General features: G+C 31.1%; 2 protein-coding genes across 3 annotated transcripts in view; one reads left to right on the forward strand and one right to left on the reverse strand.

The window, feature by feature from the left end:
• Nucleotides 1-15,505, forward strand: part of LOC142324962 (spermine oxidase-like) — a 28,290-nt gene extending 12,785 nt beyond the window's left edge. Inside the window, exons 7-9 of the mRNA XM_075366131.1 lie at nucleotides 5,848-6,044; nucleotides 9,981-10,104; nucleotides 14,607-15,505. Of these exons, the coding sequence (XP_075222246.1) occupies nucleotides 5,848-6,044; nucleotides 9,981-10,104; nucleotides 14,607-14,711 (426 nt within the window). The 3' untranslated portion in view covers nucleotides 14,712-15,505. The remainder of the gene's footprint in view (nucleotides 1-5,847; nucleotides 6,045-9,980; nucleotides 10,105-14,606) is intronic.
• Nucleotides 15,506-18,481: 2,976 nt separating this feature from the next.
• LOC142324963 (spermine oxidase-like) overlaps nucleotides 18,482-26,027 on the reverse strand; it is a 28,700-nt gene continuing 21,154 nt past the window's right edge. The window contains exons 8-9 of one of the 2 annotated variants that reach the window (XM_075366134.1): nucleotides 21,392-21,518; nucleotides 18,482-18,907 (exon numbers count right to left, since the gene is read on the reverse strand). In XM_075366134.1, the coding sequence (XP_075222249.1) occupies nucleotides 18,803-18,907; nucleotides 21,392-21,518 (232 nt within the window). In that variant the 3' untranslated portion in view covers nucleotides 18,482-18,802. The remainder of the gene's footprint in view (nucleotides 18,908-21,391; nucleotides 21,519-26,027) is intronic. The other variant, XM_075366133.1, reaches the window with a different exon arrangement.

Below are 26,027 nucleotides of genomic sequence, written 5' to 3' on the forward strand. Positions count from 1 at the left end.
CCCACATAATAGTTTAAATACTTCCAAGGGTGTTGTTTTGTGCAGAGACTTACTAAACAGCATAGAAGAAGAAATTGTTATGATCTTCATCCACAAGTGGATGTTGAAGATTGAACACATGACACAATAGAGAAGTTTTAACTTCTGCGTCACATATCCTAATGTTCAACCGACTCTAGTGTCTGAAAAAGATAAAGCTGGTTTTCATTGATTGGATGTTTGTCTATTCATTCCAACTCTGTTGCAGTACTTTGGGTGCCAGAAATTTGGATACACAACAGCAGGATGTACAAGAAAACAAATCTGTGTGTGTGGTGAGCCATTGCACCCTGATGCCTTTGCAGGGTCCCACCATTCTTTTCCTGTTTTTAGCCTCCGGTAACTACCGTTTAGATAATACTTCAGAGGATGAATGAGGATGATGTGTATGAGTGTAAATGAAGTGTAGTCTTGAACATTCTCAGTTCGACCATACCTGAGATGTGTGGTTAATTGAAACCCAACCACCAAAGAACACCGGTATCCACGATCTAGTATTCAAATCCGTGTAAAAATAGCTGGCTTTACTAGGACTTGAACGCTGGAACTCTCGACTTCCAAATCAGCTGATTTGGGAAGATGCGTTCACCACTAGACCAACCCGGTGGCTTGCAGGGTTCCACCTGTGTGTGTGTGTGTGTGTGTGTCAATTGCCACGGACATCACAATGCAAGATTCCATAACTGTCCAGTTTATAAACAAGAAGTAGCTGCTATCCAGGAACTGAAGATCATACAGAAAGTCAGCTACTGTGATATGAAGAAAATTGTGACCAGTAGATCACTGAAAATTGCTTACTATGCTCAGGTTGCTACTGCTCCAGCAACTCCCTTTAAAACAGGAGATGTGATGTCTGAAGTGGCACCAGTATTAGTCAACATGGTCAAATGCATCATTAGTGAAAAATTGAAAAAAAAAACCAGTTAAAGATGTGAGTCATAAACCACTGCAGAAGGTAGCGGATGTTACTAAAACAAGGATTTCTTCCCCACAAAGGATTGGGTCGTCAACCAGTTCTAATGGGAAGCCAAATGAAGCAAAAGCTCAAAATAAATCTGAGTCAAATACAATGCAAATCAAAATTCAGATCGAGAAAATCCCACACAGGAATCTAAGAAGCTGGAATTAAAGATTTTAGAAGAAAAAGATTTTGAAAGACTATCAATGGAGCCTCTGAAAGCAAGGAGGCCTTCATACCATTTTTATAATTAACTTCAATGTTATTTTAAGATTTATTTTATTATAGTTTATTTTATGTTTATTTTATTTGTAGATTGACACATTTTTTGTAGTTAGGCTGGATTGTACTCTCTGCTAGCGCACAAGAATTTTTGTGTTGCTAGCAAAGCAAAAAGCTTGGCGCTATATTATGTATTATTTTATGTATTTATTTTTTGTATTCTATTTTTAAATATTTTATGTATATTATTTTTTTTTGGTTTCTATATTTATTGTAAAAGATACAAATAAATTGAATTGAATTAAAATGAGAGGTCAAGTACTTGGGCCGCCCACATGCTCTAGCAGGAAGTGCATTGAGTCTCAACTCTGATGCACAGCTGACCATTCTATCATAACCGGTATCATATGATGCCGGCAGGCTGTACAATATTGCATTTCATTTACATATATATCATCCTCATTCATCCTCTGAAGTAATATCTTACAGTGGTTCTGGAAGCTAAACAGAAAAAGAAAGAGAGTGTGGAGGATCAGAAGAATCCATCTCCAAAGCCTTTGACACCCTGAACTTCGACAATGAAGCATTCAGGAAGATGGAAAAATATAGAAGAAAGGATGGCAAAGGGTAAAACTAGGCAATAAAATTTAAGGAGAAATTAGTTTATACATGCCTATAGAACTAACTGTGCTTTAAAAAATGTTTATGGCAATATTTCTTTAGAAATGGTGAATGGTTTTTAAATGTTTTATCATAATTTGAAGTGTTTTAAGTATTTTAAGTGGCAAGGGTCAACTCACTGGGTTGGTCTAGTGGTGAACGCGTCTTCCCAAATCAGCTGATTTCAAAGTTGAGAGTTCTAAGGTGTAAATCCTAGGTAAGGCAGTTACTTTTATACAGATTTTAATAGTAGATCGTGGAAACTGGTGTTCTTTGGTAGTTGGGTTTCAATTAACCCCACATCTCAGAAATGGTCAACCTGAGACTGTACAAGACTACACATCATTTACACACATACTTATCATCCTCATTCATCCTCTGAAGTAATACCTTACGGTGGTTCCTGAGGCTAAACAGAAGAAAAAATGGCAAGGGTCCTTTACACCCTTGTCATCATGTGTTACATGTAGGGGGTTACCTTATCATCAAGTTGGGTTTTAATATCCTTCGACATGTCTGTTACTGGATGATTTGTGATGACAGGACTAGTCTTTAGACTATGTCACTAGTGATTTAAATAGGAAGAGATAGAATTTTTTTTTATGTGGAATTAGCTAATGGCCACAGCAGACGATGCCCTTGCAACTTAAAAAAAGAAAAAAAGATAATTCAAATTTTATATATATATATATATATACATATTTATATATAAAAATAATATTAAATATAAAAAATAATGTAAAAATAAAATAATAATAATAATATAATTTTTTTTTGTGGAGGGAGGTGGAAATGCATTTACGCATGGAGTGCCGGGATCTCTCTGACTACCAGCTAAAATCACCCCCCTTTCTTTATTTTTTTATTTTTTTTTTATTTTTTTTTCCTGCTTAGCCTCCGGTAACTACCGTTTAGATAATACTTCAGAGGATGAGTGAGGATGATATGTATGAGTGTAAATGAAGTGTAGTCTTGTACATTCTCAGTTCGACCATTCCTGAGATGTGTGGTTAATTGAAACCCAACCACCAAAGAACACCGATATTCACGATCTAGTATTCAAGTCCGTGTAAAAATTCTACCAGGACTCAACTCGACGCGGATCCGTTTTACATATTACTTCAGGCCAAGTCCTACTATACGAGTCTGAGAAGGCAGCTACCTAGTTTTCACGCTTCAGGTCGCCCTTCTTGGCCCTAATGGAGAATGTGGTCCTGATTCCTGGAGCCACACTTATTCCTAGGCCACACTTTCCCAGCTACTCGGATCCCGGAGCATCCTCATAACCACATTGTGGGTCTCACTGCATCGAGATCCGCTTCTAGTGTCCCTCCATCTGCCGCCCAACGAGCACACTCGAAAAAGATGTGCTCGGCTCGTCCTTTGCATTGGGACAGTACAGGCAATCGGGGGTCGGCGCTTTCTTTATAGCATAAAGATAATCACGGAAGTACCCGTGACTCGTTTAAAACTGGGTCACATAATACTCCGTCTCTCTCAGTGCTGCCGCTCTGTTCATGGTCTGACCGGAGGGATAAACCATGCGGTTCATCGCCCTCTGGTCTTGCGGTCCCAAGTCTCTCGCCAAGCGAGGAACGTGGGAGTCCGTTCCTCCCCTGTGATGGGTCGTCGGATCTTCGCCTCTCTGCTGCCTCCTGTGGGCCGCCTGGGACTCCCTTGCCAATAGACCAGTGGGTATGACGCCGGCGATCACCAGAACGACAGGTTCGGAAATCATCCGATACGTGGAAGCAACTCGCGAGGCAGCAGTGCGTTACATCTGTGTAAGCCGCTTCAGCTTTCTCTCAATTCTTAGCACCTGTGCCCACACTTTTTACTCTTATAACAGGACGGAATGCACCGTGGACAGCAGTCGCCGTCTGCTGACCTTCAATCCGCCGACATTTGCCATGGCCCTAGACGGTAGGCAAAGTAGGTGACTGCCTACGGCGGCAAACTTTAGGAACGGCAAAATCGCCTAAACTAGAGCGCAAAAAAATAAACACAACCACAAAAATGCATTTCGATTACTTGAATCTAGAAAATAATATTTACTATTTATTAGTACAATAATATTATTATTGTACTAGTTTTGTTTATATTTTAAAAGTATATTTAAATTATTTCTGAAAATAGTAGGTAGTAGTTTTAGTTTATAGGTTCGTTGTCGTCAGCTGTTAAAAATGTAAATTTTGTTCTACAATAAAACAATTTTTCGTAAATCTGTATTAATATTATTGTCTTAATTCAGTTATATGACTTTTTTTTTGTTAATATGATTTTATAATTTTTATTTTATTTTAAAGTTTTTTGAAGCTTGGGGCGGCATTTTTTGAGTTTTCCTACGGCGGAAAAAACGCTAAGGCTGGCCCTGCCGTCTGAGGGCGGTTATGGCTCTCGTGGCTGTGTCAACGGCTCTCTATAGCTGCTGAGTTTCCGGCCAATTATTCCGAGGTACTTCAACCCCAGTTTGGTATCAACAACCTCATCCTCGAACCGCAAGGGGAGGAGAGTGTCAATACGCTTCTTCGTTAGAACCACACTCTCCGTCATGCTGAGCGCTAGAGACAATCCATGGTCGCCCAGCTAGGCGCTGATCCTATGCATAGCTCGGCTGAGCCTCAGTTGTGTGCGTTCGACGTCGCGGTCTGCAACACGTAGCGCAATGTTGTCAGCGTACCCAACCAAGACCGACTTTTCTGGCACTCTAGTCTCAGAAAGCCATTGTAGACGACGTTCCAAAGATCGGAGCCGAGGTCTGACCCTGCGCCGCCCCGACGTGATCGCGGTCCTCGCCAGTCTACCTTTTGTCTATCTACGTATCTACGCGCGCGTGTGTGTGTGTGTGTGAAGGTTCTTGCAGCAGACAGCACTGCAATATTTCACAGTTTCATTGGCCAAAGCAAATGCAGATATGCAAGGTACATAGCAACTGGAGAGTACTCCAGTTAATTAAACCTACTAAATAAATAAATATGTATGTATATGTGTTCATGATCATAACATTCAGGTCTGGGGTTAATGGAGTCACTAATTGATAATATTTAGACAAGTAAATATTGATGAGATAGAGTTCTGATAACCATAAATATGATTTTTTCTGCACAACTGATGCAGTCTCATGCCACAGTATATTATTAGTAATAAGTAATTAATCTAAATGTTGGAAGCAACATAGTTTATTTTATCTTAATTCCAGGATTACATTTTTCCTTTCGTTAAAGATAATTATTTTTTATAAAGACAAGTATTTTTTATCATTATTATTTTATAATGTATAAACATTTACAGTAAAACATGTCCTAAATTAAGATCCAAATGTACATAGTTTTAATGGTCATAATACTTGTCTTTATTCATTCACACAAATAGTGCTCATAGAACTAAAATTTGTCAAATTCTTGACATATTTTGCTGATCACGTCATCATCAAGGACACAAGATATTTTAAATGTAGGTAACAGATTGGTGAATGGTAGATGAAATGTGAAATTCATCAGCAAAATGGTCTTTATTCCAGCTGTCAAAGTTCATCTATTTGATTGATGTACACCAATAGGATAGCAATTGCTTTACAAAATAATAAGATATTATTAAATTATCTTTAAAGAGAAATATGCAGAATATACAGACTTTTGCCAATAATTTAATTAATGATTTTTCAGACACATATTTTCTGCTTAGAAAATTGTTTCAATAGGCTAATAATTGTTACCCTTCCATCAAAAGTCAGTCATACAAACTGTAGAGATTAAATTTTACTCCTTCAAATTGCACATACTATTCAGCAGATGACATTTTTCTTGTCAATTAGAAAATCTGTCCTGTAATTTAGCTGCTCAACAGTCAGCATATAATCATATTATAACACAAATTCAGTGTTTTATAATAATTAGTCATTTATAGAAAATATTTTTTTTTTTTATAATTTGTTTATTAAAATATAAAAGTGAACAAAATGATTGCAGGGTGGATGGACAACTGAAATAGTTTTTTTTCACTATGTTGAAAATCAGCCGAGAGTTTTGCAAGGCTGGTTAACTGGTGATACTGCTCGTTTGATGGAAACATTGACTGATGATGAAGTAATTGGGGCTGTTATGGAACTTTTAAACTGGTTTGTTGGTAATCAGTATTCTATATCACAGCCTATAAATGTTACAAGGCAAGTATCTGTTTTATTTATTTAGTACAACATAACAGCTTCTTATGCTTTTGTATATAGTACATTCAACAAAAAAAGTTTCAGATAATACTATAATTTGAAAAATGAAAACAAATACAACCATTACTAAACACATTCCATTAGAAAAGCTTGAGTACAAACAATACTACTATAGTAAAGGTCTGTTATTACGTTTACTATTCTAGCCTTGGCCTATTGCATAATCAATATAGACAACCAATCAGAACAGGGCATATTACCTATGAGAATTTTACTTTTGAATATGTTTTCAATGAACTGAAAGAAGTCAATTTCCTCATGTAAGCATTGGCTACCTCTTTACATGGCTCATTAGGTGACAGATCACCTTCAATCATACAAAAACAATCTTCAATTCCTTAATGAGGAACAAGGTACATAAATCTGAATATCTGATTCCTGGACAGATTTACTGTGCAGCAGATGATAAAAATGCAGGGTATCCCAGAAATGTCTTCTATCATCAAGAAGAGGAAAGTCGAATGCTTGACAGATACCTTCTTTTTCACAGATGAGAAATTAAACTTCCTCTCAAACCACAAGAGAAACCTTTCCTGAACCCTATTTTTATTCACTATTCTCAGTCATGATTCCACATGACTGCTATATTCAACATGAATTCATAATTGACTTGTTCAGAAAAACACAGGTGTTTACACTTCTGAAGTTATGCGCCACCCATTGTAAGAGACCAAGGGTTCTCCTTGCTTTACTGACTATCTTCTTCATATGTTTTACTAAGAGAAGCTTATGTCAAACAAGATTCCTTGATCCCACATTTCATATACTAAAGTTCATCTTCAATGCTGTAGCTGTAATATGAGTTGGAAGTCTTCCTTGAGAATAATAGAACCTGAGTTTTTCCTAGTTAAGAGGCATAAAGTTGGTTCGTGCCCATCGTCTTGAGCAAATATTGTACTATATAATTTCAAGTTGTCTGCATACAGTTGGAATTTGCAATAAGTTATATAACAATGTCATTAATGAATAAAAGGAAGGCCAAGGCTCCAAGATTTGATCCTTGGAGAACTCTGAAAGACAGAAAAAAATGATGAGAAATTCTGCCAACATAGCACAATGAAAAAGTTCTACTTTGAAGATGAGACTAACCAGTTGACGTACTGGATACTAAATCCAAAGTTTGGCAACTTTTGAAGCAGCAAGCAGCAAATAATCGGGTACATTATCAAAGGTTTTCTGTAAATCAAAATATATTACATCCACTTCTTTTTATTGTTGGACTGCAGGGCCTATTGTTGCCAAGAATGTTGCTGGATTGGATGATATTGATTGGCTCTTTCTGAAACCGTGCTTCATCAGCAAAAGATTGTTAGACGTTTCCAGAGACAATTCTCTCCAAGATGCTAGATATAGTAGAAAGGACTGATATAAGACAGTGATTGTGCAGTAAAGTTATCTCGTGCTTAGGGATAGGAGTGACCAAAGTTTTTTTCCATATGGAGGGGAAAGAACCACTTGTGAGGCTCCAGGAAAAAATAGATGCAAGAACCGGAGCTATGAGGTCACCAGTGGTTTTAATTATGAATGCCGGAATACCATCAATATCCACAGCAGACTTTCAATTGATATCTTTTATTGCAGTAATTATGTCACTAGCCAAGATAGAAAGAAATGTAAGTTCCGTAATGTTTAAAGCTGAAAATGCCAGAAAACGTTCTTTGTCAGTAAGGCAAAACTTCTAGTAGACTAACTCAAAGTGTTCTCCAAATGCCTTGCATGCTGCTCGAGAATCCATCAAGACTTCATCTTTGACAATTGGAGCAACAGTACGGTTGGTATCAGCCTTATTTTTCAGGAAAAACTTCCAAAAATTGTGAAATTCACTCTTGCACATTGAGCATAAATCAACTTATCCTGTCTATGCTTGACTAATTTCCTCAAACGCAAAAATTGCACACAATCAGCAATAAAGATAGAATGTTTGAATGAGAGTGCTCTCTCTTTTTTCTTTTAATCAGGTTAATAAGGTTTTTAGAAAACCAAATCAGAAAATTGCTGGTACAGGATTCAATGACAGGAATATTATTGTTTATAGATTTAGCAATTATATCTTGTAACTCAACTGCTGCTGTGTCAACATTGATATTAAGCAAAACAATGCTCCAAGCTATTTAAGAAATTTCAGCGCAGAGACTCTGGTAATTGCCAAGACTATAATTCCTTGTGACTCTGGATGCATCCAAATTGATGAACTCAAATTCGTCAATCAAAATTGCAAATGGTGGATAAAGCCAATTTATCTTAATAAGAGGATGATAATAATAATATAAAAAAATTGTTTTATTTCTATTGCCATTCTTGAAGTAATTTTTATGTACTCCTAGGTCTAGTTGGATAGGAGTTTCTTGACAACATGATATTTCAGGATTTCATAATGTACAATTCGATAATAAAGAAAAGAAGTATTGTGTATATAAATAAGCCAGTTATAGAGTGAAAGGGGTGAAAAATCTGGGTCTTTAAATTTTTGCATTTTTCAAAGATTTAATATTGATGAGTACAACAATTAAAAGAATAAGCCACAATTCTGTATATGTGTGTATATGCATGTGTGCGCGTGTGTGTGTTCATGCCTACTTTGTTAAATATCTCTGGAGCGATGAGTATTTGATCAAGATGTGGTGTAGTGACAAGTGTATGGTTCATAGTGATAATAAATTTTTCTGAAAAACGATAGATTGGGTGAAATGATTTTTCTTTAACTCATGATTACTTATCTGTATTTAGATGCATTTTGGTAAATACTTTAGTGTGGAAATTTTGAAGATGTAGCAGATGTGAAAATGTATGTTACTTGGAAGTACTTCCATGTCTTTTTTTGGCTTACCTTTCAAGTAGTGAGATCATTTTCAACCAAGTTAGGAAATCTTTCGCAGGTATTAGAGGTGCAGAGCTGGTCTGATTAGTGTAGTTGCAATTTATTAAGGAGTGCACAACAAGCCTTGAGCTGAAATGCATTGGGGGTGTTCAAACTTCCTTCTATAATAAAAAATGTTTATAATGTAACAGCAATTATTAATTATGCTTTACTTTTACAGTAATCTTTTTTTTCATTTAAAAAATTTATGTCCTACCTAAAATTTATGAATGCCCTCAGACATAATTAACAATAACAAATAAATTCCGAAGGTGATTTAAAGAATTGTTTTATAAATAATGTTTTATTTAATAATTCATTTTAAATATTTTTATTGTCAACCATTAATAAATAGACAAATAGTTTATTATCAAATACTTATTGTTGTTATTATATTCATTGTTATTTGGTAAATAATGACAGTAGGTCGCTGGTTTGAGTGGAATGTATCACTTGTAATAATATTAAAAACATTAAAATATAAAATCACAATTGACTCTATAAGTAACAATGATTATTATCGTGTCTGTATACACCATGATCTGAGTACATAATTAATAAGATAACATTGATACAATATGTTGAGTAAAAAAACACAAAGAAACAAAAAAACAGAACATTTAACTCAATGATAAATGTTTTTATTACTCAAAACATACATATAGCCCTCCACCAACACATGACACATGAAAAAACCAGAACCCCCACCAAGCACACTCACTTCCACCGCCACACACATACACGCGCGCACGTGCACACACACACACATACATTATTTTTTTGTTCTTATTCCCAGCCCATATAGCTGCACAATAACCCATATACACTATGTTTCAGCTTTGGAGAATTCTTGGCCTATAACACTGTATAATTAGTCAGTCCCAATGAATAAAATTAATATTTTAAGTCTTAGTTATTATATATATATATATATATATATATATATATATATTATATTGAACAATTAAATGTTATTATTATTTATCTTTACAAACATAATATATTTTTTTTTATTACAGATCAACCTGGGCTAGTAATCGTTTTGTACGTGGATCATTAAGTTTTCCCTCTGTAAAAAGTGATCGGTTGGGATATTCTGCTGCTAATGTTCTTGCTGAACCTATTTTATTCAATCAAACTCCGGTAAAAATAATAAATTAGTAATCGATGAATGTATGTTTTAGTGATTACATAATTCAGTTCCAAAATATAATAGATAGAATCATAGAAAAAATATTTTATGAATAGCGAGATAAAATAAGAAAAAGAATACATTTTTTATTCTAATATAGTACAGAATAAATAATGAATTATATAAATTACATAAAAAATGGGTGGATACTTATTGAATAAAAAAATGAATTGCTCTGACATTAGCCTGAGTGGATTAAAAGAGAAAATCTGATAAAACATTAATTAATCTGATAAAACAACATCACTAAATGTTCAATTTATTTTAAAATAAAAAATAAATATGAATAAATAATATATGAATTATTTAAAATGTAAACACAAGAAATAATTTCTAATGTAAGTATATAAATATTACTAAATATAAAAAAATAATAAATAAATAAATGAACTGCAAAAATATTATAAATTATACAAGCACATATATAAGCATATGATAAAGTGAGATGCAGAAAAACTTTAGGGTTTTTTGTTTTTATTAATTAGATTATTAAAAAATTCATTGAAATAATTAATGAATAAATAATTTAATGAAAAAATTAAATTAAATTTATAGTTTAAATGGCAGTGGAAAAATAATAAGTGCCTTTCTTCTAAGCCAGTGTAATGTGTTGAGTTATATGCTTATAATTCTGATGTCTGGTCTGACATAGGTGGATATTGTCATTTTTAAGAATAACTGACTATTCACTTTAGCAAAGATTACTTATTCATAAATATAAACACATGGATATGGTAACAAGGTTAATTTTTAAAATATTGTTCTACAAGATTTATACTTATTATCATCAAACAATGATTTGACACTCATTTTTTTATCTGATTGTAAGTATCTCATGTTAACAGTACAATTATAAAAAAAAAATGTTTAATGGTTCACTTTAAAATTAATGAAACTTTTTCTTGCAAAGGCTGTTTGAAACTAATTATAAGGAGCTTAAGTGGAGTTTTTGGTAGCACTGTTATTCAGAAGCATCTGAATAATAAAGGTTAGGAAAACCAATTTATTCAGAAAGTAATTAATATATTTTATGTGTTTGTGAATTCAATGTCCATTATATAGTGAATTATAGTGAATTATGTGTCCATTCAATATGTTTTTTTTCTAGTTTATCTAATTTTATATATATGATAAATATTTTATTAATACTATGATGACAAATCATTAAGACACATGTAACATATTCTTAGGTAAAGAAATGTTAAATTCAGCCATAACATTATTATGCACTCACTAGACAAGAAAACAGAGTCCCTGAGATCAACCATATCAGGGACTCCACTAGATATTCTCTACCACATTGGATATCAAGAGTACACTGGATGTTCACATCTTAGTAAATAAACTATTAGGATAAGACAAGCAGCCATGGAATAGATTATGGGAAAGAACAGACGAGGATAACAGGAAATATGGAAAACAGATTGATGGTGAGGAAGGATGATCTGTTTTATCTATCAAGATAAAACAGCTGGTTTACTGATTTGTTCAGAATCCAACTACAAAAAATAGAATTTCAAAACAAAAAATACAACACCTGTGAAATGAAAAAAGTAAATGAAAGCCTTTTTTTACATACTGTAATGTAAACTAGAATGATAAAAAACTTTTGTAATAATAACAATGATTACAAAAGCAAATTCTTATGAATAAAAACTCCAGCATGAGGTTCTTAAGATATTACAAATTTTAACAATTTTTCTTCTAGATCACAAAAGTAAAGAATCTTTGGTGAAGAATCCATGTAAGATTACAAAATTCTAACATTCTGAATCTGTGATCACCAAAATCATGACTTTGGATATACCATCATGAATGATATTAGTTACGAGTATGGTATGTTACCAGAATTGTATTATTAGTTACCAAAATACTGTTTTTAAATGCTATTTTAACTGTTGTGATTTGTTTTACATCATTGTAGTGTTTTTTATAAAAGTTAAAGAATAAAAATTTCATTAGTTTTTTTTTTTAATGATTATGTTTAATAAGTAATACGAATAAAAAAATATAAAGTTTAGGAAATGAAAATGAAAACTCCAGTCGATAAATGTAAGTAGAAAATTATTTATAAATCACTTTATTTATAGTGTTACATATTATTATGAGAATTATGACTTTGAGCACAATTTAATATGATAAGCCTTAAAATGAAATTTTTAAAATTTATATATAAAAGTTCAAATATAAAATTTGTATTTTATATTTGTTTAAAATATATAATATATTTATATTTTGTAATATGATTTTAGTAGTACTAAATGAAACGTATGTTAACACTTTCACTACATCAACTAAATTAGCAAATTAAAAATGATTGTGGCAATTTTTGCATAAAACTATTCAAAAACCATCCGTCTTTTCTTTTTAGTATGAGCAAAAAAATTTTTTTAGTTTCTACTTTGAAATTTTGACTTATACTTTGATAATGTACGATGATGCACGTAAGGAATATTTTTATTTCAAATAGTGTATTAAGTACCACTAATAGATAGCACACATAAATAACTATTATAGTAGTCAAGTTTGCTTTTTCTGTGAAGAAAACTTATTTGCTGTCTAGAAAGATTTAAAATTATTAAAAAATTGATATTATATATACATATATATACGTACTATACGCCAACCGTCTCTCCCTCCGCAACTTGTGACATATTGACTGGTGAAACATAGAATTATGGCATCTACTTCCACAACTTCCGTGGCAGAGGATCCTCGTAAAAACCCTTATCTTGGAGAACCACTCGCTTGAAAAATGAAAGAATGGTCTAAGGGTAAACCTAGGTGATAAAATTTAAGATAAAATTAGTTTATATGTGTTTATAGGACTAACAAGGCTTGATATATATTTTGTGAATTTATTTTGATTGTTTTTGACAAATTTTGTTAGAAATGAAGTGCTTTTAAAATATTTGAAGTATTTTTTTTTAGTGTGTTAGCTTTAAGTGGTAAGGGCTCTTTTCCCTCTTGTGTTTATTTGGAGTTTTAACTTCTGGATGATCTGTCATGACAAGATAGTATACTTTAGACTATATTACTATTGATTTTATCTGGAAGGGAAAAAGATTTTTTCTTTTCTTTGATGATGTAAGAGGCTAAATACCACGGTAGTCGATGCCCTAAAACTTAAAAAAAATACAGTAATAACAATAATAATAATTTCTATACTAGATATAAAAATTATATTTAATACATTAATTCAATCGTATGATATTATTGTCAATATAATAAAGCAAAACAGAAGAATTTTATTTTAATCATAAATAAAATAAAATTTAGTACAAATATTATCTTTTATAGTATGGATTTTATATTTTTTGAATTCGTAAATAGACAGCATAGGAAGTAAAATATAAAATATAATTTGTTTTTGTATGCATATATAAATATTTACTTAAGAAAAAAGTGGACCATAATTTTGTTCTAGAGTATATTCATTATTGTTGAGATTTAGAATTTTTATATAAATTTTTGGTCTGCCTTCTTGCCCCCAAATTAAATCTTTGAAAAAGGTGAAATATATGCATGCCTTTTTTTCTCAAAGAGAAATCTAAATATCAGTCTTCTTGACAGTAACACCTCTGGTTTCTGAAATATAGAATATTCACTAAAAAAATTGCTCCAACCCCCTTTTCAACCTGTTATAAATGGAGTTTAATGAAATATTTCCTTAGTGGTTGTTGATATAATAAAATCAGTGTACCCAGAAAAACTCACCTACCTTGGTTAAAAAATTTGAGCTGTGAGTTGATCAGAGTCAGTCAGTCAAAAGAAAATAGAAAAAATCTAATTCACCTGTTTCGCATCTGATACTTATTCATTACATGGTTGGCACATGAAAATTTATTCTTTACAGTAGTAATATTTTTACACATAAAGTTATACTTATCCTTTCTGGAAGATGATAGGTGAGAGATTATTTATTTCTTGGAATAGCTAAAGTTCATGCAAAATTAAACAGCAAATTTATTTATGTAAGTCATTTGAAAATAAAAATTAATACCTTAATCATCTAGTATTATAAAAATTGTTTCAGATAAGGTGTACAATATGAAAGCCTATTTGATTACAATAATTTAAATATAAAATTGTTATTTCCGAAAAGTAAGATCCATGAGCCAATATAGGTACAGTATTATTTTCTACTTTTTTAAAAGTGGAATTGCTTTAAAAGTAATAACTATTATAAAATTATGATGTGTACATCTAAACAGAAAAAATTAATTAAAATATACTTCCTGTAGCTCACCAAAATTTTATATAGTTGAAAATAGTAGATCCATTTATTGATTTATAGGAAAAACACCATTTAGTGGCATTAATATAACATCTATTTTAGTTAAGTAATCTCAAATGATAATTTCCACTACTTTTTCATTACTTATGTCATTTTTTGCTCTTTAGCTTTTAAATAATAATTACGCAAACTAATTCTTTACATCTGTTTTTCTAGGTTGTTTTATTTGCTGGAGAAGCTACAAGTGAGAAATCGTATGCTTCAGTACAAGGAGGTCTAGAAACTGGATGGAGAGAAGCAACAAGAATTTTAAATTTATAATTACAACTATAAAATATATCTACCATAAATATACCAAAATGTTTAAGAAAAAGTTGTTTATGCCATGTTATATTGAAAAATACTATTTATCTATTAAATTTTTGGGATAATTAAATCAAAAATAAAAAAACTGTAAAAATTACCCACCAAGAGGTATTAACCACTGTGTTTTTAATAATTCTTCTTTAAATTTAAACTTTTATGTTTTTATAAAATTAAAAACTATTATCAGGTTAATAACGTTTGGCTCACTTCAAAAGTAAAAAGTTAAAGAAATTTTATTATATACTTTTAACTGTGCTTAATTTTTTAAGTTTGTTTTAATTTCATTTGATTTAAAATTTTGTTTATTTTTATGCATAAAATGGTAGGCTTAAAAAATGCTGCCAGATTTAAAAATCCACTTACAAGAAATGTTAAATTCTAATAAACTTGTAAATGATTATGTGAAATCATAAGGTTCTTCAATTTGTTAAGAAGAATCATAACGCCAATTATTAATATTTAATTGAAAAATTTTTTGCAATTTTAGATTTTAGGAATAAACGTTTTTGTAAAGTTAAATTCAATAATTTTTCTTTAGATAGGAATATTTTTTTGAATCTGTGATTTTATTACACACTATTTTTTTTTTTTTTTTTAATTTATTGAACATCTCTTTCAGTATTTTGTTTTAAATAAAATTTAAATATAAAAACTTACTCAAAGAATGTGTATATTTTATTTCTTTGTTGAACTTAAATTTTACACAATCATTTATATTCATTTAAATATTAAATAGCTTTTTATCATTATTTTATGTGTAATAAACTGGTTTAGACTCCTATTATTTTATCCTTACTTCATCCCTTCATTTCCATAGTTCTATCCCTTGGAAATCTTGTTATAAGGGGATTAAGAATCAGGGCATTTTATCAGGAATCTCATTATTTTCTGCTCCTATTCTTACACATTTATTTTCACTAACAGTGTATACAATATGTCAGAATAGTGTATCTGGCTTCTACAGGATTTCAGATTCTACATATCAAAATGAACAAAAAAATGTTGTTTTATAAAATGACAATTTCTACTTTGTTTTTCTTCTGTCCACAATTTTGAGTTTTTTAAAGAAAGGTTAAATGTTTCTTTATAAATGTATATATAGATTTTATATATTTCAATAAAAATAAAATATATATATATATATATTATATTAATTTTATATTTAAGATTGGATTGTGGAATTAGTACTAATTCCAATGTACTATGTACATGTACTTTCCTTCCATTTTCCTTCCTTAGGTTACTTTCCTTCCATTTTTATTAAAAACTAGCAGGACTCTTTTATTAAACATACTTTATGACATAATTATTATCATTACATGTGATTTGCAGCCACTGGTTGAATCTGTTTGAAACATAAGTATCATCATGTTTTTCTATCCTATCACCATCTGTTCAGCTGGTTTTTTATATAAAGATTGAGATTATCAGTTCAACCTACTGTATGTGTATTTATTAAATTGCATTGGAAAAAATTCATTATGCATTAAGAAATTCCAGAATAAATTAAAAACTGATTTTGCAACCATTACTATGAGGAAACCTTTTTAAATGTAAAAGAAACAACAGGTAAGGATGGAAATTAATTAATAAGCTGATAGATTACATTAAAAAACAAAGAGAAATACAAAAGTTAAAGAAAAAAACAGGAATATTGTGACCAACTGATAAGTTACAAATAGTTAACATATTTAATGACAATTTTTTAATGTAATTAATGAGTTTTCTGATAAAAGCATAGATTTAGATGAAAAAAATTTCATCAAGTATATTTTATTATTTGGTCAAAATAAAGGTTATCTTTCTTAAATGTACTTTTTTCCCAAGTCGTCATATGAAATCGAAAATATTCTAAAATTGTTAAAATTGAAAAAGGCATCATGTATTGATGGTATTAGAATTGAATCATTTAAGGTAGTAATTGAATAAATCTCTGAAATCCTAGCATTTATCTATAATATTACCATGACTAAAGGGGTTACAGTATCTGAAAAAGAACCATTATTGTTCCAATACATAAGTTAGACAGAGATTGTCAAAATAACTATAGACTGATTTCTCTTCTACCTGTCTTTGCAAAGACTTTTGAAAAACTTGTAAGAATACAGCTATCTAGTTGCCTTACAAAAATTAATTATTTTAGTAAAAAGCAATTTGGATTTACAAAGAGCTCAGACAGAGGAGCAATGTTAAATCTGGCAACTATTTACGAGGGGATTAATAATAATGAGAAGGCTGCAAGCCACTTCCTTGACATAAGGAAGGCATTCAATACTATGGTAAGTCACGATATTATTTTAAATAAACTGAATAATGCTGGTGTATGAGTGGTCTGCAGTGATTGGTTCACAAACATTTTGTCAAAGAGGGTTCAACAAGTTCATATTTTGGACACATTGAATGCCAATGGTGTAATGAAATGTGGGATACTATAGGCTTCAGGTCTCTCACCGAATTATTCCTAATTTTCAGCAATAACCTGTGTGAAGGAAAACTGAATGGCAAGCTCACAGCTTTTGCTGATGATACGGCGCTGAGTTACAGTGCAGATAATAGGGATCTTCTTTTGTATTTGGTGTGCGAGCCTTCAAAAACGTAATTATGGTTTTATATAAATGCACTGGGTATATGGTCTAAATGTATGAAAAACCTAACTACCCTCCTATAAGTTAAGGCCAAATGTAGACCAGCCACTAATCTTCAAAATGCACACTATTGGATGCCCAACAGCAGCTTGTGGATATGGAGTGATTGAGGAAGCCTGTCTGTCAAATATCTTGGCATAACAATAGACTCCCAACTGAACTGGAGTTACCATATTACACATTTAAGAAAAGAGCTTTTCATCATATGCTGTAAATTATACTTAATTTACAGCATATGATGAAAAGTGGCTCATGCCCACGTAATGAATATGCGTAATAAATATGTTATGCTATGAGTTAGTTCAAAGAAGACTTCAGTATGGGATTGTGGTATGGGGAGAAATTAAACCACTTATGTTGGGTCAGAAATTTATAATACAGACAACAGCTAAAAAATCTCGTATGATCCCTCACTGTTTTTGTTTAGGGAGAAACGATTCCATCCACTGAGATATTTATATTTTCATGAAGTTCTTGAAATATTTTACATCAAAAGTGGCCAATACTCATATAACTACACGTATAGTAATTATAATTTAAGATTGATGGCTATTTCCTCTAAGACCCCATAAAGAAATATTCCATATTTTGTATAACAAGAAAGTTATTTAAAGATAAATAATTATAAGCTGGTATCGCCTACATTACCAATCCTCAGGATTGCCTCATTTCTTGCTTTGTATTCTATATTTTAGCTTTAATAAGTCACCTAATCTTAAGAGTAGTGTCAGTTAAAGAAAAAATACTAAAATGTAAATATTCTTTTTGAATTTATTTCAAATTTGCATTACTGCACAGTACTGTTGAAATTTTGTGCAGTATACACTATTTTGACATTCTGTATAACTTGTTACTGGAATTTTTTTTAAAAATAGAATTAACAATTATGAGATTCTTGACAGGACCCATAATATGACATATTGCAGTCTGATATTTTTCTCAGGATAGAACCCTGGAAATAAAGGATATGATGTAAGGATAAAATAACTAGAGTCCAAACCAATAATAAAAATGTAATGATGATAAGAAGTTGTTTAATATTTAACAAAAAATAAATGGTTATATAAAACAAACAGGTAACAAATAAAATACACATATTCTTGGCATTCATTCTTTATTTAAATTTTATGTACAATAAACATTGAAAGAAATATTCAGTAAATTTTATTGGACAAAAATAGACTAATAGAATATTACAGATTCCAAAATCATAACTCCCTAAAGAAAAATTATAAAATGAAACAAATTACAAAAAAAATTTAACTCGCTAAGAATTTTTCAAAAAAATATTAATTATCAAATTTGTGATTCTTCTCAATCAATTGCAGAACCTTTAAATTTCAGAATCTTATAACCTAAAATGTTTGGTATCTTTAAGGTAGACATTTTATACATCTATAATTAAAAATTTAAAATTCTTGCAGCTTCTCTCCAACCTGTTTCTAAAGCTCCGTGTACAGTAGCAAAGGATTTATCATTGCTAGCTTCTCCAGCAAATAAAACAACCTAGAAAAATGGTGATTATACAATATTTTTCTGTGTAATAGAAATAAATGTAAACGTGAATAAAATAAATTCAGGTGAATGGTAGCACACTGTAACTTAATTAGTAACTGTGCAAGGGATAAATAATTATCATAAAAGAGAAAATAAAATTAGTAATGAAAATGTATGGTTTGACAGATAAAATTATTATTTGAGATCATTTAATTTAGTTAGATACACTATACATTAATGGCACTAATTTTATTTTTCTAGAAATCAATAAAAGTATCCACTCTTTCAAATAATTATTAATAAATGTTATTTTTTATAAGCTGTGGAATGTATATTTTAATTTTTTTTCTTGTAATTATATTTACAAATCATTATTTTATAATAGTTATTATCTTTAAAGCAACTGCAGTTTTAGAGAGGTAGAAAATGAAACAGAACCCACATTGGTTTATGGCTGCTAGTTTATGGAAATAGCAATTTTATATTTATTGTGCACTGACACCTAGCCTTTTATAATGATGTATACCACTGGTATTAAATGATTGCGATGAATAAAGCATGTTATGCGCCACTCAAAGGAAAACCACATATGATGTTTCAGCAGTATCTTTCGATTTGGTTTAGTTCATACCCTTGTAACTTAGTGTATGACATAGAGGAATGTACTGCTTAGTTTATACACCACATGTTTAAGAGATCTTTGAATAGTTGAAAAAATAGGAAAATTACAAGTCTAAAATTTACACAAAAAAACATTATAAACTTGTAAAATCTCAGAAAATTTCAAGCTACATTTTTTCCATAACAATTGCTTTTTGTTTTTCTTAGTTAATTTTTAAAAAAATAAATATATGTCTTTAATATTAATTTCAAACATTGGTTGCCAGTTTTTAAAATTATTATTATTAAGGAAGTTTGATATCATTCTAGTTAACAATAAATTATGTAAAAAATAATGTTCATTCATTAATTTTTCTTATTTCATTGGTGTTAATTTTTCTATTTTAATGCTGAGAATTTGTCCTATGCTAATCGATTGACTACTTATACTACCCTAACAGGTAGACCATCCTTCCTCACAATTAACCTGTTTTATTTATACAGTTTTCTTCTTCCACATTATTTATTCTGCAGATGCATATCTGAGCCTAATTGGTTCTCTCAATGACCTTAAGATCCAGTGGAATTTTGATATCTGTAGGGGATATCTACAGATCATATCTGGGACTCAGTTTCCTTCACAGTAGTTGTATAATAAATATTATGGTTGAAGTGCCAGTTGGGTAAAGTCTAACCTCCTCAACAATTAGTGTACTGTAAATATAGTTTAATCAAACAGCAATGAATTTTTCTTTCATTTTTCAGATCTAATATTATTAAATTTATTTCTATTTCTTTGTTAATTTTTTAATATTTTTTCATCTCATAATATATTATGTATTTCAGGAATAACTAATGAGTCATTATTTGTAGTCATAATTGAAAACATTATTATGAGCACAGTAAAAGATCTACAAGGTGTGATTATACTAATAATATATTTGATTAAATGTATATTATTATACCCTTTCCAAGACACCTCATTCTTTGTAAGGTTGCAATACCTCGTGAAAGGATCCATCATATTATTCCAAACAGCAAACCTGATCACAAAGCAAATTAATCTGATATCCTTTTTCCTCAGATCCAAGAAATATTACTTTTCTGTTTAACAGAATTGTAAGTGAGCAAGAATAAAAATAAAAAAAAGGAGGGTAGGTATAGCATATGGTAAATTAATAACCATGAAAGTGTTAAATAACTGATAAGTGTTATCATCACTTTACAGAAGTTCTGTATTTTTCTTTATGTAAATGATGACAATGAAATTTTAATATCACTATACATAAGATACAAAGTTGAGAATAAATCTCAAATTAAATAATATCTTAATGTTATAATCAAAATAGTAGAGATAAATTAGCTAAATATAAATTAATAAATATCAATTTTTATAGAGGTAGTTTAGTTTTATGCTTTTTAAATATTAGAAATGAAATTTATGAATACACTATCTTAAAAAAAAAAAAAAACATATTATTACGTTAATGGACTTCCTAACATTTATAAATCGAACACCATTATAACAGTGCAGAGATTCCACATTACAATAAAATTGTACCAGAAACTGAAGAACGTCTTGATAATTACTCATATCTCAAAATATTACTCTATTGATTAATATTTTAATATTGTTATGGTAATTAATTAAATAAAAAACTCTAAATTTTCTGCATTACTCTTTATCATATGCATAAATACGTGCTCAAATAATTTTTATTAACACATTTTAATAATGATTTATTTTGTATTTTTTTAAAAATATTTTAATATTGATTGCAATAAGATAGAAAACTTTTTCCTATTTTATTTTTATCTATCGATTTTACTGTAAAATTCAATTATTTGTTAACTAAAACACACATTCACCAATTACTATCTCATTATATTTACCGGATTTGTTTTGTTGAACAAAAGAGGTTCAGCAAGAATATCAGAAGCAGAATATCCTAAACGGTCACTCTTTACTGTCCGAAAACTGTATGATCCACGAATGAAATGATTACTAGCCCAAGATGATCTATAATAAAAATAAATATGATTATATTTGTAAAGATAAATAACAAGAAAATATAATAGTTAGATGTAAAATACATACGTATATATAACTTAGATTTAAAATATTAACTTTATTCATTGGAATCCATTAAATATTACAGTTTGATCAGTTATGAATTTTCCATGTAGAATGAAGTTAAATACGAATGGATAGTGTGTATTACTGGTATTATTGTGACCTATAATACAAGCAGTTATGAATATGAACAAGTAAACAATTATATCATAGGATTTCATAAATTTTAAGGACATATCATTTTTTAAGTGAGAAAAATATTTATTGTAAAAATAAAAAAAAAAGTTAAAAATTGTCATTATCATAACATTTTTTTATTTTGGAGAAAAAGCCAGAACATGTTCCCAAGCTATCTCATACATAAGACTTGCTGTGAGCTCTCCTAGAAAAACAAAGCTAATCATATCAGTTCTGCATCTTGAATACTTGCCACAACTTTCCTAACTATGTTAAAAATGCTAACACTGCTTGAAAGATACCTCCAAAAAATATGGAAGTGCTTCAACTCAGGGGCCTTATATTCAAGAATAATGTGCTGTATAGTCTGTTGAGGCTGATGACAGACTGTATAAAATACCAGCTCATTGTACACAAGCCCCACTAGAATAGTCCATAACGAGTAACGATAAACAGCTATCAGTGATTTTGATTAAACTTCCTGGCATTTGCATTTAGGTTACTATGTAATCTTTTCTGTAATGATAAATTAAAAAATATATTAACAGTTGGGCATTATTTATTTATGTACTTATTATTTATTACATCATTTTTTAAATAAATATGTAAGTAGTCATAATATATTTTTTTTGCTTTTGTTTTTTTGTTTTTTTTTTAATTAAATCTCATACAACATCAAGGTGTAAAAAAGAGGCTGCCCCTCTGACTTCTACCCTTCTTTCTATATATTTATAATTTAAAATTTTGAACATAAAAATTCTGAAAAATTTATTTTTTTTTAAATTTACAAGAAGGGGTGAGGGGATGTATATTTTGTGGTGAGAAGGGATGTGAGGAAAGTTTTCAATTGTTTTTTACATTACTACTTCACTAATAATCGTTAAAAGTGTTCCAGTAAACTTGTAACTAAAATGTACCTTGGTTAACATAGTAAGTATGGATACTAAAGGAGTATCCTTATATTTTTCTATGATCCTACAGATTATTTTCTGTGAGATCACTGAAAATACTTAACACATTTTATTTATTTGAAATATTTTCATAAGCTCCATAAAAGTTAGTTAAAGTCTTTACCAAAATGCATTATCTAGAGACAGCTATTGTGGGCTATAAGGGAAGCATCTACCTAATATAGCATTTTCATAAATATTTATTGGTATAACTATTACCGCAAACACTGGAACATACATGCATGCACGCACACACATGGTATACATATAAGTGTAAAACTCTAAATACTAAATACACTCTAAATACTAGCCGGATCTAATGGATATGGACGTCACTGAAATAGCTGATGACCTTCGTTCCCAAGAAGTTGTAAAAGTGAAACGTACAATAAAATGGCAAAGCAGAATGGAAGAATCAACCTTATATTGACTTTCAGCCTTCCAGTACTACTGGAAAAAATAAAATTTAGCTGCTAGTTTGAGTACAACCTTTCATTTCCAACCACGACAATGTTTCAAATGTCAAGCATGTGGCCACACTACAACATCTTGCTTGAAAACTAAGATATGTGCTCGATATGTAAAGGAAGACCACAATGATATTAACTACCAAAAATATGAAAAATGTGCAAACTGCAATGGATCACATGCCAATAGAATATTCCACATTTATGTATTCAACATCTGGAAACCTAGACGTCCCTTGGTGGAATGATGACTGCCAAAACACTTTTAGGAAATGATGGCAGGCACTGCACAGATTTAACCACAGGCCTACAAATAAACATCTAAATTTATACTATAAGGGTATTCTTAGACGCTAAGAGGAAGTCATGGACGAAATATGTGGACACCATCTTATATTACTCCCACATATACACATCTACATATACACTCCCACATATTACTCCCACATCTACAGTGTGGAAGAAGCTCCAAGTAATTTGCGGATCATCGAAACAATTTATTCTCGGACTCATCCACGAAGAACTCCTTTCATCTTCTTCTGCAGTGGCAGCTAACTTGTTTCCATTCAGTATCTCTTACCTCATCATACACTAATGAATTTCAGAGGTACAATTTACAGATGGAAGTATTATCGTTAAACGCTGGTGATTTGGTTGGTGAATTAAATGCTCCATTTGCATTTAAAGAGTTGTCACACACTAAAAAACTCATGTGACACCTCCCCTGAACCTGAAAACATTCATCTCAGTATGCTCTCACACCTTCCCATTTCGGCGCTACAACATTTATTGTGTATTTATAATGGTTTATTCTCCACACAAGTCTTCCCATCCATCTGGTCAGAAGCCATTGTCATACCAGTACTTAAACCTGGTAAAGACAAAGCACGTCCCTCAAGCTATTGCTCAATCTCCTTTACAAGCATTTTATGCAAAGTGATGGAGAGAATGGTGAACTGCAGGCTTACACGGTACTTAGAGAGACGTGGCCTTTTATCTCCAGAACAGTGTGGTTTCTGCCAAGGAAGATCTTCCATTGACTATTTAGTGTCACTGGAAGCAGCTATTCAAAACGCTTTCCTACTCCGCCAGTGCCTCGTCACTATCTTCTTTGATATCAGGAAGGCGAACGGCAAGGCCTGGCGACATGGTTTTCTAAACACCCTTAAAGAATGGGTAGTCAAGGTCAATATGTTTGCTTTTATTAGGGGTTTCTTAAATGACCGAACTTTCTGTGTTCATACTGGAGATTCTTTATCGGATAGCGCCACCTTGGAGAATGGAGTGCCTCAAGGAAGTGTATTAAGTGCCCCTTGTTTACTGTAGGTATCAACAGTATTATTAAATGTGTGCAGCTGTCTGTTTCATGTTCTTTATTTGTTGATGATTTTTATATATATATATATATATATATATATATATATATATATATTACATCCTGTTCAACGGCCACAGCAGAGAGACTACTGCAGAACACTATATCTCGTCTTGAAGCTTGATCCAAGGTTACCAATTTTATCTTTTCATTTGAGAAAACATAATGTGAAGTCTTTTTTCACCTGTGGGACCTTTTCATTCTGCAAATCTTTCTCAATAGAGTGCTAACTGCTATCTTGTTGTTAAGTTTTTAGGTTTATTTTTTGATAGCTGTCTTATGTGTGTCAAACACATCAAACAATTAAGAACTAAATGTAGCAAACTTCTAGATGTGCTGTACATCCTTAGCAACACCAATTGGGGAGCCGATTACAAGAACAGCCCATATATTAAAATAAATCAACTTCTAGCAACTTACTTTGCCTGTCTTAAAGGGCAACTTAATCACTAGGCTTTTAACACAATCCTTAAGAATCCTTATTTACAAACGTATGAAGATCATCCATGTTATACTGCATCTATGGGTATTTGTATATCACGTATACTACACCTTTTAAATGTTGAACATACTTTCTATTTTTTCAATGTATTCCTGTTCATATCCTCTGTGGAGAATCAACCTTATAAATTCTATTTTTGAGTTTATCATGTACAATAAAGAATCAACACCATCTATTGCCTTTCAGCAAATGTTTCACCAATTTCTGTCCAAGACAAGCCCAAATGCAGTAGTATACACAGATGGATCGAAATAGAATGATACCACTAGATGCACATTTGTTGTTAATGGCAGAGCCTATATGTTTGGTCTACCTAATATTACAAGTGTACTTACTACTGAACTGTTCGAACTGTTCTGAACTATCAATAAGGCTTTGAATATCGTTAACCCAAAATACCGCCATATCCTTATCTGCAGTGAATTGGGTAGTACTTGGCAAGCTTTAGAAGATTTGTATTCTAACCATCCTTTCATTAGCAAGATCTATAATGCAATTCCTGAGTTGAACCACCGCAACACACAAGTGAGTTTCTCCTGGATCCCTAGCCCTGTAGGAATTCCAGGTAATTAACATGCAGATTCTGCTACTAAAGACGCATGTAGTCAACCATCTTTCACCACTTGTATTACTAAGCTAGACTTTATTAATTGTGTAAAATACACTATTCATGCAAAGTGGGAAGGTGAGTGGACTGCTAGAGTAGTAAATACACTCCGACAAATAAAAGTGTGTTGCCATGGTAGTCTTCATGCAGAAAAGTTCATCAAGCGGAAGTGGTTCTCTGCCAATTGCAGTTAGGACATATGAGAGCTACTATTGAAAACGCACCACTATGCATACAATGCCACTTGATTGTGCCCCTCATCCTTGTGAATTGTATATGTTATGTGGCCTTATGTTGTAAATTTAAATTGGCCACAAACATTCAACAAATCCTGGGCAATGAGAAGGAAATTTTTATACTGGGTGTTGTTATTTCTC

The sequence above is a fragment of the Lycorma delicatula genome, chromosome 5 (genome assembly GCF_047948215.1).
Source record: "Lycorma delicatula isolate Av1 chromosome 5, ASM4794821v1, whole genome shotgun sequence".
Lineage (NCBI taxonomy): Eukaryota > Metazoa > Arthropoda > Insecta > Hemiptera > Fulgoridae > Lycorma > Lycorma delicatula.